Below are 13,722 nucleotides of genomic sequence, written 5' to 3' on the forward strand. Positions count from 1 at the left end.
AATGAATTTTTATGACTAGTCTTCATGCTTTTGGAAAGTATTTTTCTTTGTAATATTTATGACAGTTTTGGAGAACTGAAAACAGCTAAATGTTCATAGCCCAGTTTTGATCATCTTACTGTCCTCAAAAGACTTAAAATTTTTGTAAGACTTAAAATAAATTCGTTAGTCTTTCCATAAGATACAGATAAAATAAAAATGACCAGCGATTCAAACCCAACAGCAACTCATTCCAATAATTGGGCAGCTCACTTCAACTCTTTTTGAAGATAAACAGTCCTAAGGGTCTTGAACAATAGTACAGCAGGTAGGGTGCTTGCCTTGTTCTTTGCCCACCTGGGTTTGATCGCAGGCACCATGCCTTGAGCCCACCAGGAGCGATCCCTGAGCAGAGCGAGGAGTCAGCCCCAGGCATAACTGGTTGTGGTCCCGAAACAACAATAAAAACGATGAACAATCCTGCTCACCGTGCAGCAGGCCAAGTTTATTTAATTAAGATCACCTGAGAGGTGAATTTCAGATAGAAAAACTGAAACTTCCCCAGGACTTCTGACAGAAAAAATAATTTAAAAAGTACCAATTTACAAGATTGTATCTAAATATGTAGTTTTTGAGGGCAGAGGAATTATTTGAACTCTTAGGGGCAATATACTGAGAATACATACAGTAGCTCAATAATAATTAAACCTCAGTGTTTTTAGAAAATAAATGTATGCAAAATTTTACTAAAAATTAAATATGAATTTATTTTGAAGATATACCAACATCACTTTAAAAAGTTTTTTAATATAATTTTTATTTTAATCATAGTGGCTTACCTATCGTTCATATTAACATTCAATCAGGGAAATTCCCATCATCGAATTGTCCTCCCTCCACCTCCATTCCCATCCTGCCTCCCATATCCTCCACCCTCACCCCAGGAGCTGCTAGAATGAGTGGTCCCCTCTGTGTCTAGTTTATTACTTAGTGATCTTATAACTGTTTGGTCTTGGTACCTCCATTACTACCCCCTCTAATTGGGAGGCAGGACTAGATAGTTCAAGTTATGTGGTTTTGTTTGAGTAAGAGAAAAGTAATAAAAATGGGGTAAAAATCAACTACGCTGACAATGGGCAGAGTCCTTCTAGAGGCTCTCATCCTCGGTTTGAGAGATGAAGGGGAAAAAAGAAGGTGAAACACCACAACAGTTCGAAAAAAAGTATCAAATAAGATATCCAGTGAGCATGCAGCAATAAAGATATGCACCACATAATTGCCATGGTCTTGAGATAAAAAACATTACAGAGTGCAAAAAGGAAGAGAGGAAAGAAGAAAGAAAAGTAAAAAGTTTTAACATAGACCAGGACTGGCATCAAAAAGTATAATATCTAAGCACCCTAATGCATAAGCATTTAGGAAAATAACTCACAAAAATGAAAGTAGAATCAATAATTAACTAGCTTTTACACAGAATGTTTGCTATCGTAGGGTAAATATATTATGTTCTTTTCTATCTTAATCATTAATCTTAACTAAATTTTGAGTTCTTTTATTGGTTTGGTGCCCTTCAACAAATACTTCTCAAATGATTTCAATTTTATTTTTACACAAAATAACTGCCATTATTTTAGGACTGCTAAGTACCATTTGACTTACTTCTGCAAGTTGCTTCCTCTCCACTCCATTTTCCATTCCCCTGACAGATACGTTCCCTGTTCCCCTGTGAATCAATGAAGAGTGATCATTGATAAAACATATAACTCTTTAATAAAAAGATAAGAGGATGCACTGTAATCTTACATATGTTTTCATCTTCCATTATGGGAATAATAAATCATTAAATAAAAATGGTTTGGAGGGGCCGGGCGGTGGCGCTAGAGGTAAGGTGCCTGCCTTGCCTGCGCTAGCCTTGGACGGACCGCGGTTCGATCCCCCGGCGTCCCATATGGTCCCCCAAGCCAGGAGTGACTTCTGAGCTCATAGCCAGGAGTAACCCCTGAGCGTCACAGGGTGTGGCCCAAAAACCAAAAAAAAAAGGAAAAAAAAAAAAGAAAAAATGGTTTGGAAGTAACTCTAGGCTTACTTCCTAAGTATTATAATGCTTTTAAAACTTAGCAGTTTGTGTGATGGAGCAATAGTACAACAGATAAGGCACTTCTTGCCTTACAGGTAGCCAATCTGAATTCAATCCTTAGCATCTTATTGTTCCCTTTGAGCAGTGCAAAAGTAATCCTGAATGTAGAGCTAAGAGTAAGCCCTGAGCATGGCTGGGTGTAGCCCTCAAACCAAACCAACCAACCAACCAACCAACCAACCAAACAAACAAACAAACAAACAAAAAACAAATACCCCAAAGCCCAATAATCCCCCCACAAAACCCATCCCAAACAAAACTTAGCAGTTTGAAACATATATATATATATATATATATATATATATATATATATATATATATATATATATATATATATATTTGAAACCTATATTTTAACATGCTTTTGTCAAAGTTCAATAAAATTCATGTTCTGGGGCTAAAAAAATAGCCCCAAAGGACTGGAACATATATCCATCACTTGTAAGACTCTGAATTCAATTCGTAGCACCATAGGGTCTCTTGATGGGCCCTCATGGTCCCTACTATAACCACACTGGTCCTGAGCACCTTACATTGTCAGCCCAAGCATCAAACCATCTGATCAGTTGATTGAGTATCACTAGGAGTTGACTAGAAAGACGCCCCCCAAGAAAAGAAAGTCCACCAAAATTAATACTCTATCTAATGTAATTATATGACAATTTTAAATGACAATAAGCTATCATCAACAGCAAAGACTGAGAAAAAGACTGAAAAAAATGTTTGTTAAACACTTAAAATATTTTTAAGGTCCACAAAATGAAGCTTACCACAAAGAGTGATAAGTTCAGTTAGAGAAATAACTACACTGACAACTATCATGACAATGGTAGTGAGTGAGAAAATAGAAAAGGCAGGGTTGGTGAAGGAGGGAGATGGGGGGAATTGGTGGCAGAAAGGTTGCATTGGTGAAGGGGGATGTACAATTTATGACTGAAAGCCAGCTACACACATGTTTGTAATCAAGTGCTAAAATAAATATATTATTAAGAATATTTTTGAAAGGTAACTTGTTTTTCAATAGCTGAGAGCTAAGAATGTGAGGTTTTGTTTTTCTTAAATAGGGCCTATATCTACCAATGCTCAGGCTTTGGATCTGGGGTAACTCCTGGTATTTAGCTTGTTTCACGTGATTGGATATGATTAAAGGCCAGGGTCATACTCAGTAGAGATGCGATTAGGGAGCCATACAGTGCCACGGATCACACTCACGTCTGGCCCTTGCTAAGCACTTGCATTGCTCCAGCCCATGAGTCATTTTTTGTTTCGATACTCATGAACATGAAACATGCCAAGATATCTTATGAGTATGAGGATTGAATTCTTCAACAGTTATCATTCAAGATTAACTTACCTATGAAGGCCCAATCTTTTTATATTTTAAATACCGGTATTTGGAGGCGTGAGAGATATACACATGGTAAACTTAAAAAATATTGCTGCCCTAGACCCAATTTACAAAGATTGAATTAATTAGTCTTGGATGAGAACAGGATTTGTACTTTTAACTAACGGGCCCAAGTGAAAGCACATCAGTAGGGCATTTACCTTGCATGTGGCCAACCTGGGATGGACTCGGTTCAATCCCTGGCATCTCATATGGTCTCCCAGCCTGCCAGGAGCGATTTCTGAGCTCAGAGCCAGGAGTAACTCCTGAACACTGCCGGATGTGGCCCAAAACAAAAACAAAACAAGCAAAACCCCCAAATCCTGTCACTGAAAACACAAGATTCAAACTACAATCACCAAGCATTATAAACTGCTTGTCAAGGTGGCAGCTATGGGCAGAGGGGAGGCGTGGAAGTAGGGGCAGGAGGGAACATGAAAAAGCTGATGGAGGAAAATTGATACTAGTGGTGGAATTAGGCTAGAACTCAGCTATTAATAAATTTGTAAATAACAGTGCTTTTTTTCACTTTTTTTAATTTCATAAGCCTTGTTCCAAATAGGGATTTTTAAATTTTATATATATATTTTAATATACAATCTTTATTTAAGCACCATGATTACAAGCATGATTGTAGTTGGGTTTCAGTCATAAACAGAACACCCCCCCTTTCAACAGTGCAATATTCCCACCACTAATGCCCCCTTCCTTCCCAATGCCTATCTGTATTTGAGACAAGCATTTTACTTCTTTCACTCATTAAATAAATAAAAATAAATAAATAAATTAAATAAATTAAATAAATTGATTAAAAAAACAGTAACAAAAAAAGTAACCCTCCACCCTCCACCCCTGACCTTTCTCTAATGGAATCCTACTACAGGCCTACAAGCAAATAGCCTTGCCAACATTAAAAGCAAGAAAGAAGTTTTTTGAAAAATTGGAGAGAGCAATTTTATGGATTGTTAAGTGGGCCTTCTTAAATTTCAAGTTTGATCATGCTGTTAGCAAACTGACTTCAATCTTCTTACTAAAATAAACGGGGAGACCAAGGCGCTGCTGATGGTTTCTGTTTTGGGGCCCCATCCAGCAATGTTCAAGCAATCAAGCAATCATCAAGCACATCAAGCAATGCACATAAATTCCTCTGCTCATTATCCACGGTGGCAAATAAACTTGTTTCTTGCAGGGCATGATTAAAGTCAGCTGAAATACAGGTTTAAATGGTCATTTGATTAAAGAGTATTTTGAAGAAGGGCAGAGAGATAGAACAGCAGCTAGGGCAATCTTGCATGCGGGCAATAGGGGTTGGAGTCCCAGCACCCTATATAGTCTGCCTGAGCCTGCCAGGAACAATCCTTAGCTCAGAGCTGGAGAAAGTCCTGACCCTTCCCAGGTGGGGCCCCAAACCAAACAGTAAATAAAACAGTATTTCATTAGTGGTATACTAACTTCCTTTTCCTTTTCAATGGTTTCTGTTTTCTGGGGAGGGGGGACTTTTATTGAGGGGGGACTACACACAGTGATGCTCAGGGGTTACTCCTGGCTATGTGCTCAGAAATCTCTCCTGGCTTGGAGAATCATATGGGATGCCAGGGAATTGAACTGTGGCCTGTCCTGGGTCAGCCATGTGCGAGGCAAATGCCCTACCACTGTGCCATCGTTCCAGCCCCATGGGGGGAGGACGGACTTTTTTTGCGAGACATTTTTGCCTTTAAAGATGACGGTTTCTTAAACATTTATTGGAAAATTTTAGAATGTAAGGTAACAAAATACAAAATAATTTGGTACAAATTCTTTTAGGACCTGTAATCAGTGGAAAGAATTAGTAATCATATTGTGAAAATGCTTCCAAGTGTTCTGGAGAAACAAGTCAATTTTAATTAAGCAAATGTTTACTTACCTCTAATTCATAGCCAGGTTCACATTGATAAGAAATTCTGCTTTGAAAGCTGTTTCTACTGCCAACAACAAACCCATGTTCTGGAATTTTAGGTGTGCCACAAGAAATTGGAATGCAGGGTTTCTCAGAGAATGGTGGGTCCCATGTTCCATCAAGCTAAATAACAAGTCACAATTTACAATCAGAAGTTAACACATATAAAGAAAAAGTATTCAAATATGACCTGTATAGAACAATCCTCAAAATGATAGTCCAAAAGACAAAGTTTGGTCGGATTTTTTTTTTTTTGGGCCACACCCAGTAACGCTCAGGGGTTACTCCTGGCTATGTGCTCAGAAGTTGCTCCTGGCTTGGGGACCATATGGGACACCGGGGGATTGAACCGCCATCCGTCCAAGGCTAGCGCAGGCAAGGCAGGCACCTTACCTTTAGCGCCACTGCCCGGCCCCATCGGATTTTTACTAATTATTATATGGCCTTGTCAATACCCATTATTTATTTTTGTTTTGTTTTGGGGCCACACCCATTGATGCTCAGGGGCCGCTTCCGGCCATGCGCTCAGAAATCGCTTCTGGCTTGGGGGACCATATGGGACTCTGGGAGATCGAACTGCGGTCCATCCTAGGCTAGTGTTTACAAGGCAGACACCTTACAGCTTGTGCCACTGCTCCAGCCCCAACTTAATTAATTTTTGAGATGGCTTTAATAGTCATGAAATAAGTTTAGAATTGGTTTTAAGCATTACAACAATAATTTTCTTCATAATAGAATCCACTAAAAAAGAACATCAAAAAGTAAATCTCACTATGATATCAACTTAATTTTGTATATAAAATTACAAAACCATACACTTGTGGTTAATTCCAAGACTTATAATAATATGCTGTTATAGTTTGCATAATTCCATGTTTTAACACTGATGAAGAATGCAACATTTAGGCATTCCACTTAAATTTTTAAAATCACTTTTTTTTCCATTTCAGATATAGCACTTGAGACTGTTATATTAATCTGATTTGGAGCAATACATATATTAAAAATATATGATATATAGGCTTAGAGCAATAGTACTGATCCCTGGCACACATAAAGTCCCCTGAGAGCTGTGATTACATACATGAATTTTTTGGAAATTATTATTGTTTTGCCAATTTTTTTTCTTTTTATTTGATAAAATAAAGAATGAGTTGGCTAACTACTCTAGGACTTCAGCTGGACCATGAAATATGTAAATACCCTTTACATATGAAATAGAGTAAACATATGTAATAATTAATACTTATTAATAGAAATAGAAAGTACATCTAATTCCTCAACATTATAAATAACACTTTGATAACTATATTTTTAAATATAAATTATACTGGGTATTCCTAGTAAATTTTAAAAGTTTGTGTGAGTCCCTGGGATTGATCCCCTGTGCTGTAAAAACCAACGAGTCAACTAACAAAAAGCTAAATAGTATTATTTTCTTTTAACATATCTGAAATTAACTTTGGAGTATTTTAATTTTTTTTCAAGAATTACAGAACACTTCATGATCTCTTTTTCCAATGATGACAGTTGCTTTATCAGGATTAATTTGGAACTCATTTCTTTTATTTCATGCTTTTCTTTTTTTTTTTTTCGGTCACACCCAGTGATACTCAGGGATTACTCCTGGCTATGTGCTCAGAAATCACTCCTGGCTTGGGGGAACCACATGGGACACTGGGGGATCAAACTCCAGTCAGTTCTGGGCTAGCACATGCGTAAGTCAGACGCCTTACGGCTTGCGCCACTGCTCTGACCCCCATGCTTTTTAATTTAAACTTAATCTTATTTGATTGTTATTATGCTTTTGGTCTTTGAGCAATACTTAATAGTGCTCAAGGATTGTTCCTGGAACTGTCTGGGATATCCTATGGTTCTTCGAATCAAACTCAGATCTCATGCATACAAACATGTGCTATGTCCTGCTGAGCTTTTTCCATGGCCCTCATCTTAATGTTAGATAAATGATTAACAGGAACTTGATAATTCTGTAGCATGTCTTAATTTCAGGAGAGACTGAATACTCAGTTAAATTCATTATTCAACTTATTTTTACTGACCTAATCATTATCTATTGTATGAAATATAGAATCATTTTTATCAGTTTCAGTAAGATAATGTTAGACTATAAACATCATGTTACTCAATCCATGCATTTACTTTAATTATTAATTTATTTATTTTAAAATTTTTGCATTTAAACAGTTGGGAAAAGTTTGTATTTCCTTAAAGCCCAAAGATTTAAATAAGATTGTGTGAGGGTTTGGGGCCTATAACATACTGAGGAAGCAATAAATATTATCAAATATAAATAAATGATTTAGAAGGAATTATATTTAGAGTACGTCTCAGTGTTACAGTGCAACAGAGTATGCTAACCTAGCTCTAACTCTAAAATGGAACTATACTTATTCTGAGATCATGTTAATTATGAGATTATTCTGATATTAGGTTTGGCAACAATCATTGGACATGCATCATTTATAGAAGGTCAATCGGAGAATTAAATTGTTCCTTCATCCCTACTATATGGCAAGTAGATGCCAGAATACTTTGCATAATTCAAATAAATTCATTCTTTTAGTTACAGTCTTACAAGTAAAGACAAGTTGGAGGCACAAAGATTCAGAGTGTCTATAGATATTTGTGCTGGACTGTATCTATTTGACAGACCTGAGGCAGTTGCTTATCTGCTGCCAAGGTGCAAGGAAGAAGTGTCCTAGGGCCTCTTACCTGTCTGACTGTGGTAGCCCAAATTGAATGGGGAAGTACTGGATGGTAAAAGAAAAAGGAAAAAAATGTGCTAGAGGTTGTTATTTCTGTACTGTACAACATATTCTACTTTCAAGATCTCTTCAAATCTAATAAAAGAAAATTATTTTATATATATAAATGACACCATTTTAATTTTCAATTTCTTTCTCAGTTACTTCACACAGAAGCTCAAGAAAAAATGTGCCAGGCAGATTTTCTACCTCTGATGTTGATACAGGCACTTTCTCTGTCTGTCAAGTTTTCCAGACAAAACACACAGAGGATTCCTTATTATATACACTTTGCTTTTTTCAAGCAAGGAAATTGAAGTTCACACATTTTAATGACTATCTTAAAGTCACACAAGTGGAAGAGAGAAGTAAGGAAGAACCCACTACTACTAACCAGAGTTAAGGTGTAGAACTTGGCTTCGTACAAATGTCAGAAACAAAACTTGTGCCTGAAGTAGTGAATGCTGCTAGATAATCTCCTTCCTTCCACAGAATTTCCCCAGAGACCTCCCTTGCAGTGGGTGGAAGGATGCTGAGGGTGAAGTGAAAATACACAACTTCAGAGTATAAATGGAATCATGGTAAAGTAGCACAGAACCTCACCCTAGGTAGTGATAGTAGATTGCTGAAGACCCAAACAGTAAATCCACTAAAACAATCTCTCTGAAAAGACTGCAGCTTGGAAATATTTAGATGTTAAATGAACTTGAAAAAACAATGGAACAGGCAGTCAACAAAACATAAAAGGATATGAGAATAGAAATGAGAAAACTACAAACAGAAATGACAGAACTGAAAAACATAGTAGGAAAAATGAAAAACTCATTGAAAGGCTTCACCAGCAGCATAAAAGCTTGCTATGGAAAGAATTAGTGAGCTCTAAAGAGTCTAAAAATAAATGAACAGCAGAAAAGAGAATTTAGGAATGAATTAAGAGGAACAGCATAAGAACAATCAGGGTCCTAGAGGGCCAGGAAAGCAACTCTGATAAACTAACAGTCAAAGACTTCATTGCTATGAAGTTCTCAGAACTGTAGAGTGCATGTATCCACATCCAGGATGCCTAATGGGTACCAGCTAAAAAAGATCCAAATAAAAATATTCATTCCAATTAGACTGATGCCATAGATATAGAATTCTGAAATAGCCTGATCAAAGAGGAAACTACATACAAAGGAGGGTCCTTGAGATTTATAGTAGATTTACTAAACAAAGCCCTTTGCACCTGAAGACAATGGTAGGATATAGTGTTTAGAAAAATCTCCAATAAATGAAAACTTCACCAAGAATTCTTTACCCAGCAAGATTCATTCAAACTTGAAGGCAAGATAAACACTTCATACATAAACAGCAGATCAGGAACTTCATATACTTAAAACTATCTTTAAAAGAAGCATTAAAGGGGTTACTTCAAGACAACTTTTACAGAAAGATAGCACAAAACTTCATGATAATAATCTCTTTCAATGTTAATAAGAGAAATGAAGCAATTAAGAGTCACAGAATAGATTTTTTTTTTGATTTTTGGGTCACACCCAGCAGTGCTCAGGGGTTACGCCTGGCTCTGTGCTCAGAAATTACTCCTGGCAGGCTCGAGGGACCATATGGGATGCTGGGATTCAAACCACCATCCTTCTGCATGACAGGCAAATGCCCTACCTCCATGCTATCTCTCCAGCCCCTGTAGAATGGATTTGAAAACTGAACCCAACATTCTTCTCCCTGCATGCAAATAACCCACTTAAAAAGGTTAGGGTGATCATTATAAAATTAAACAACAGACCTCATTCTAAAAAAGCTTTTAAAAGACAAAGATGTCATTTATCAATGATCAAAAGATATGTACATCAGGAAGAATTCACTCTTCTAAATATAATTCACCTGATGAAAGAACAGTAAAATATTTAAAACAGCTAACAAGCTTGAGAAAGACATTGACAACAACACTGGAGTAACTGGAGACTTCAATAATTTTCTGTCACTTCTTGATAAATCAACTGGATAAAACTCAGATAGGTAATATTGGTTTCGAAGGAAGAAATGGGAGAGAAGGATTTAGTGTATAGATATATATGTGTGTGTGTGTGTGTGTGTGTGTGTGTGTGTGTGTGTGTGTGTGTGTGTGTGTGTGTATACAAAACTTTTCAACACGGAGCCGGAGAGATAGCATGGAGGTAAGGCGTTTGCCTTTTATGTGGAAGGACGGTGGTTCTTATCCCAGCATCCCATATGGTCCCCCAAGCCTGCCAGGAGCCATTTCTGAGTGTAGAGCCAGGAGTAACCCCTGAGCGCTGCCAGGTGTGACCCCAAAACCCAAAACAAACAAACAAAACAAAACAAAACAAAACAAAAACCTTTTCAGCCCCTCAAAGCTGATTACAAATTCTGCTTTAATGCACATGGGACATTCTCCAAACAGACCACAGGTTAGGACAAAAAATATTCCTTCAGAAAGTCAAGAGAATAGAAATTATACCAGCTATCATGACAGATCATTATACACTGAAAATATAAGTTAATTACAGACAGAAACGGTGAAATAACTCCCAAATCTGAAAATTAAACAGCTTACTTCTGAACAGCCAGTGGGTCAGAGAGAGGAAATAAAAAGATCCCTAAAAACAAATAAAAATTAGAACACAAACTACCAGTTGTTAAGATACAGCAAATATTAGGGAACTTCCTAGCTATGAAGAAAGGCCTATATTAAAAATTTATTTATTTATTTATTTATGTTTTTTTTGAGAGTAACCCATTTGATGCTCAGGGGTTACTCCTGGCTAAGTGCTCAGAAATTGCCCCTGGCTTTGGGGGACCATATGGGACGCCAGGGGATCGAACTGCGGTCCTTCCTTGGCTAGCACTTGCAAGACAGACACCTTACCTCTAGCGCCACCTCACCGGCCCCCCACATTAAAAATTTAACTACACAACTTAAGATATTGGAACGTAACTAGCAAATAAGCCAAAAGCAGACAGGAAGACAAAAATAATACAAAGAGCAGAAATCAATTGAAATCTCCCTCAGTTCAAAATATTAATGAAACAAAAGTTGGTCCTTTGAAAAACTAAACAGGATCAATAAATCACTATCAAGGCTCACAAAAAAAGAGAACCCTAATAAACTGAATTAGAAATGAAAAGAGGAATATCACAACAGATACCACAAAAATGCAAAGGATTATCAGAGATTGCTTTGTAAATCTATTGCCATGACATGAGAGAACCTAAAAGAAATGGTTAAATTCTTGTGCACCTACAATCTTTCAAGGCTGAACCAAAAAGATATGAATAGGCCCATAATTTTTGAAAAATTTGAAATCATAATAAAAATTTATCTAAAAACAAAAGTCTAGTCCTGGATGGATTCACTAGTGAGTTCTTTCAGATTTTAAAGAAGATCAAGTTATAATCCATTTCAGGCTTTTATAGGAAATTGAGGAAACAGAAACATTACAAACAGCTTCTATGAAGCAAATATTACACTGATACCAAAATCAGGCAGAGACACCACAAAAAATACTGATCAATCATCCCTGGTGAACACAAATCTTCAACAAAATATTAGTAAATAGAATACAACAAATCATCAAAAACATCATATACCATGTCCAAATAAAATTCATTACAGGAATGCAAGGATGATTTAACATATGTAAGTCAATCAACATAATATACCATAGAAAAAAAGACAAAATCATTTAATCATATCAATAGATATAGAGAAATCATTTAATGAGATTCAGCACCCATTTGTAATTAAAACCTCTCAACTAGGGGCTGGAGAGATAGCATGTAGGTAAGGCCTACATGCCTTGCATGTGAAGGACGGTGGTTTGAATCCCGGCATCCCATATGGTCCCCCGTACCTGCCTGGGGCGAGTTCTGAGCGCAGAGCCAGGAATAAGCATGGAGCGATGCTGGGAATGACCCAAAAAAACAAACAAAAAAAACAACAAAAAAACAAAACAAAAAACAAACCCTCTCAACTAAAAGGGAATTGAAGGAACTTTCCTTCAGCATGATAAAAACCATTTACCACGAGCATACAGGAGACATCAAACTTAATGGGGTAAATATTAAAGCTTTCTAAGATCAGGCAAAAGACAGTTTTCCCATTCCTATCACTTCTATTCCATGTAGTACTAGAAGTACTTGCTATAGCAATTAGGCGATAAAAATATATTAAGCACAATCAGATAGGAAAGAAAGAAGTCAAACTCTAACTCTCTGTTTATAACAGGACACTATATTTGGAACCCTAAAGACTCTATGACAAACTTCTAGAAACAACAAAATTAACATGCAAAAGTCCACACTTTCCTATATGCAAATAATAAAAAAGAAAAAGATTTTTTAAAAATATTTTTAAATATAATTTTGATTTTAACCATAGTGGCCTACATATCATTGACAATAATATTTTAGGTACATATTAACATAAAATCAGGGGAATTCCCATCACCTAATTGTCCTCCTTACACCTCCGTTCTCCTCCTACCTCCCATATCCTCCTCCCTCACCCCCGGGGCTGCCAGAATAAGTGGTCCCCTCTGTGCCTAGCTAAATACTTAGTGATCCTACACCTGTTTGGTCTTGGTACCTCCCTTATTTCTTGCTCTAGTTGGGAGGCGGGACTAGATAGTTCAAGTTATGTGGTTTTGTTTGAAGAAGAGAAAAGTAATAAACTGGGGGAAAAAATCAAATACACCGAAAATGGGCTGAGTCCTTCTGAAAGCTCTCATCCTAGTTTTGAGAGATGAAGGGGAAATAGGAGGTGGAACACCACAACAGTACAAAAAGAAGTGTCAAGGTGAAAGACTGTGAGTGTGACCTGTCTATGTCTGTCGACTGTCCTCTTGCATGAAACTCTTGCGAGTGGGGCAAAAAGAGCCTCCAGAAACCTCGCTCGCCCAGACGCCATTTTCAGGGAGGGACTTCAGAGCATAAAAACCGGCTAAGCTTTGCAAAACCCGGCTCCCTGTGTGTGACACCAGGTGGGGAAAATCCGCGAAAGTACACCGGCCCAGTGGGGCTCAACTGTGAAAGACTGTGAGTGTGACCTGTCTATGTCTGTCTACTGTCCTCTTGCGTGAAACTCTTGCGAGTGGGGCAAAAAGAGCCTCCAGAAACCTCGCTCGCCCAGACGCCATTTTCAGGGAGGGACTTCAGAGCATAAAAACCGGCTAAGCTTTGCAAAAGCTGGCTCCCTGTGTGTGACACCAGGCGGGGAAAATCCGCGAAAGTACACCGGCCCAGTGGGGCTCAACTGTGAAAGACTGTGAGTGTGACCTGTCTATGTCTGTCTACTGTCCTCTTGCGTGAAACTCTTGGGAGTGGGGCAAAAAGAGGCTCAGAGGAGCACGGCCGCTCCGCTTTGCTACGCGGCCGTGCACTCTTTCTAAGGAAAGAACTCCATTGCAACAAGAAGGAAAAATCACACTAAGAACGGCGCTATATCACAGAAGCAAACATTTCTCTCTGGACTGTCTTCTCTGTTGCATGCTCGGGCCTAAGA

At 37.7% G+C, this 13,722-nt stretch overlaps 1 protein-coding gene across 1 annotated transcript in view; it reads right to left on the reverse strand.

Moving 5' to 3' along the window:
* The window catches only part of SVEP1 (sushi, von Willebrand factor type A, EGF and pentraxin domain containing 1), a 249,330-nt gene that overhangs the window by 28,649 nt on the left and 206,959 nt on the right, over positions 1-13,722 (reverse strand). The window contains 2 exon segments of the mRNA XM_049784433.1: positions 1,639-1,702; positions 5,407-5,562. Coding sequence (XP_049640390.1) covers positions 1,639-1,702; positions 5,407-5,562 — 220 coding nt within the window.

This window comes from Suncus etruscus, chromosome 1 (assembly GCF_024139225.1).
Source record: "Suncus etruscus isolate mSunEtr1 chromosome 1, mSunEtr1.pri.cur, whole genome shotgun sequence".
NCBI classification, from domain to species: Eukaryota; Metazoa; Chordata; class Mammalia; order Eulipotyphla; family Soricidae; genus Suncus; species Suncus etruscus.